General features: G+C 47.7%; 1 protein-coding gene across 1 annotated transcript in view; it reads left to right on the forward strand.

Annotated features, from left to right (window-relative positions):
* The window catches only part of iqsec3b (IQ motif and Sec7 domain ArfGEF 3b), a gene marked incomplete at both ends in the record, with an annotated part of 31,005 nt that continues 27,048 nt past the window's right edge, over positions 1-3,957 (forward strand). The window contains one exon of the mRNA XM_079742758.1: positions 1-482. Within this exon, the coding sequence (XP_079598884.1) occupies positions 1-482 (482 nt within the window). The remainder of the gene's footprint in view (positions 483-3,957) is intronic.

Here is a 3,957-nt window from a genome sequence, read left to right on the forward strand (position 1 = left end):
ATGGCGAGCTCGAGCCTTTTGGAAAACCCAGTACAGGCGATTCTGTACCTGCGCGAGCTCACCACTATCGTCCAGAACCAGCAGAGTCTCATCCAGACCCAGCGCGCGCGGATAGAGGAGCTGGACCGGCGCGTGGACGAGCTGATCGGGGAAAACAGGCACCTCCGGGACGCCAGGGGACAACATCTTTACCATCACCCTCACCATCATCACCCTGACCCCGGTTACCTTCACCTTCACCACCACCCCCCAGACCCCTCCCTGCTCGAGACTGCATCTCTGCCGACACAGGTCGAAGAGCCAGTCCAACCTCCTCCGCCGACCGACGGAGGGGACATGCAGCTGGTTCCCGCCAACCCGTCCACCTTCTCCCCGAGTGAAAGTGACCACGAAGAGGGCAGAGGCAGCCCCGGTTGCCGTTCTCTGGTGCCGTTGACTCCTACATCGCATTGTCAATCCCTCACACTGGCCAGGAAATCAGAGTAAGTATCTTTATGGCCCAACAATACTGTGTGTGTGTGTGTGTGTGTGTGTGTGTGTGTGTGTGTGTGTGTGTGTGTGTGTGTGTGTGTCCGTTTGTGTGTGTGTTTGTTTGCACGCGTTTGTGTGCGTGCGTGCGTATGTGTGTGCCTGTGTGTGTGCGCGCGTGTACGTGTGTGTTTGAGTTTAAGTGTGTGTACGCGCGATACAATATTCATTTGTATCGGCGTGCGTCGTATGGCATTTACACGTCAAAACCAGGTAACATTATTATATAGAACGTTGTAGATGTACTGCCTTGGATTTAAGAGGCGGATTATTTAAACGATGAAGCAGAACATGAGGATTACATAACGAACAGCTGTGTAGCCTACTACGCTAACGAGCTATAGGACGAGGGGCTAAAATCAGCGCTAAAGGCAGTTGACAGATGATTGAGATACTAACAGATATAGATAGTCGTTGTCCATGGTGCTGGATTTCCTGTTAATTGCTGCTGCGTCTGATGCCTTACAGGATTAAAGTGCTACAGGATTAAAGGCACACACAAGCATGCTCTATCTCTCTCCCTTTCTCTCTCTCCCTTTCTCTCTCTCTCTCTCTCTCTCTCTCTCTTTCTCGCTCTCACACAGACACACACACAAACACACACATTTATATAAATGGTAAACTAGGTTATATATGGTTATGATTCTTCCCATTTAGTTGTGCTTGTGTACCCTGTTACCAGGCAAGGAGCGGTATGTGTGCGTGCAGGGATTGTGTGTCTTCTCTTCATAAGTTGTATCGAAGCAGGTGTCCTGATTGGTCCCTCAAGGACCCCCCCCCCCCCCTGCTGAGAAGATGAGAAGATTTGCAGGGGAAATATAGATTGGGGAAACATAGAATAGTGTTAACATCCAACCATGCAAATGATCCCCTGTCACCCTGATGTGTGAGTGTCAGTGTGTGTGTTTGTGTTTGTGTGTGTGTGTGTGTGTATGCGTGCGTGCGTGCGTGCACTTGTGTGTGTGTGTGTGTGTGTGTGTGCATGCGTGTGTGTGTGTGTGTGTTTGTGTGTGTGTGTGTGTGCGTGCGTGCCAATTAGTGTCTGTGTCGTTGTTTGATGTCTGACCTTAAGAAAGTGTTTTTTTTAGCTTGCGGTCATTGCTTGATATTAGAAATAACAAGTCATATTTCTGCTCCTAATCTGCATGCACTTTACCAGAGGGTTAGGGATTCTACTGAATACAATGCTGTCTGGAGAAGAGAGAAAGAAAGAAAGAAAGACAGGAAAGATGCTGCTGTAAAGGTTAAAGGGGTACAGAGGGGTTAAATTGGCTAAAATAACGGTTGAATAAATGTAATACTCTTCAACCACACATTCCATTGGCCAAAACGGGCTCCTATAGAGCTCGTAATCGGCCCCTTCCGGTAGAGCCCATGGGACCTTTGAGATCGTAAGATATGAATGGGTTTCAATCGAGAGAAAGTAATTATTTTCTGGTCCCAGTCTTTATATGTCCTGGATTACATATATATTGTTTGTGGATTTAAATGATAATTTTTCATGTCAAGACTTTGACCGTTTATTGTGCAATTGTTCAGTTAAAGGCTGTAGAGGGAACACAATGAGAAAGACTACACGTCTCGTATGTGACGTTACGCTCCCTGCGACTGGCGTGGTCCAGACCGACAATCTCCCCATCGGCATAACTGAAACCCTCCACATGCCCCGACTTATAATGGTTTTCACCTCTTGATGCTGTCATCCTCCCCTTGGAAAAAAGCGGTGAAGTGGAGCAGAGAGATCGCCATGTCTGTACCGGAGTGGTGGTGACGTATGTCATTCGCGTCGAGAGCAGCAAGGGGCTGTAGTTCACAAAGCGGCCTCACACAAAACCTAACATTATCAAACTTCTTCGCGAAATTATTTTGTTTTCTTTGCATGAAAAATTATAATTTAAATCCACAAACAACATATGTGTAATCCAGGGCATATAAAGACTGGTACCAGAAAATAATTACTTTCTCTCCATTGAAACCCATTCTAAATTTCCTAGCCCAGAGGTCCCATGGGGGTCTACCGGAAGGGGCGGACTTACGAGCTCTATAGACAGGGGGGAGAGTGGTTAATAACATCACCTGCAGCAGCCCTGATCGATTAGGACGAGGAACCTGCATTAGGACAGCTATTCTGTGTCATGTGGAACAGGGTAGAACTCTGTTGTACATAGTGGACCCTAGTGTGGAACATGGTATACCCCTCTGTAGAACATAGTAGTCCCTATATAGTGTGCAACATGCTAGGACCCTGTATGAGACGTGATGCTCTATACGGAACCCTGTATAAGACATGGAATATGGCACCCTGTATGGGACAAGGTACCCTATGGTGGAACCCTGTATGAAACAAGGTCTTTGGAACCCTGTATGAGACATAGTACCCTATGTAGAACCCTGTCTGATACACAGAACCCCCACAGGTATATGGAACCCTGCATGGGACATGGTGCCCAATGCGGATTTAGAGAAACGGCAGATGCAATTCTTTCAATACCCAATGTGACGTTGAAATGTCACCGGGTAAGATACTGAACTCTTGTTCTCTCACTTAAGAGCGAGCGTGTTGATTCTGAACGGGGTTGACCGGTTCTCCCTCCGTTAGCATAGCCAGTGACCCATGGATCTCTTAAGGGATGTTATTCAGGTCAATAGTTTGGTTTTACAGATGCTGCCTTGTTGCAATAGGAAGAAAAAAAGATTTTAAATGAATTGTGTAGAAGAGCCTTTGGCCATTCAAAGCAAAGCTGGAGCCACCTGTCATGCCTTTAAGAGGCTTACATGTACATGCACTTTATAATACAGCAGTCGTAGCTTTTTAATAAGACAGTAATTTTTAATAAATCCCAAACACACATAGAGTGCAGATATTGTGAGTGGTGGTAGGGGTCGGTATATGGCCCCCCTTTCCTCCTCTGATTCTCCCTCTCTCTTCCTCTCTTCCCAGCTGAGTCTCCTATCTGCCCCACTTAGCCCATGGAGCGAGCTGTAATCAGCCATTCTCAGGAGAGGAGGGGAGAGCAGGGAAAGACAGAGAGAGAAGGGGAGAGGGGGAAAGAGAGAGATGGAGAGATGGAAAGAGAGATGAGGGGATAGACGGAAAGCGACAGGGTGAGGAAGAGGGAAAGAGGGATGGTGAGAGAGAGCGATTAAATGAGAGAGAGAAACAAATAAGAGAGCGGAGAGAAGGAGGCAGTTATTGTCTTTGATGGAGCCCCAGGAGGTGCCTTGAAGAAGAGGCTTGAGGAGAAGGGGGGGGGTAGAGAGAGAATACAGCTAGAGGACAGTGAGAGAGAGAGAGAGAAAGAGAGAGAGAGAGAGAGAGAGACAGGGAGAGAGAGCCAGGGAGAGAGAGAGCCAGGGAGAGAGAGAGAGAGAGAGAGAGAGAGAGAGAGCGAGCCAGGGAGAGAGTGACCCAGGGAGAGAGAGAGATGG

This window comes from Pollachius pollachius (genome assembly GCF_949987615.1).
Source record: "Pollachius pollachius genome assembly, chromosome: 9".
NCBI lineage: Eukaryota > Metazoa > Chordata > Actinopteri > Gadiformes > Gadidae > Pollachius > Pollachius pollachius.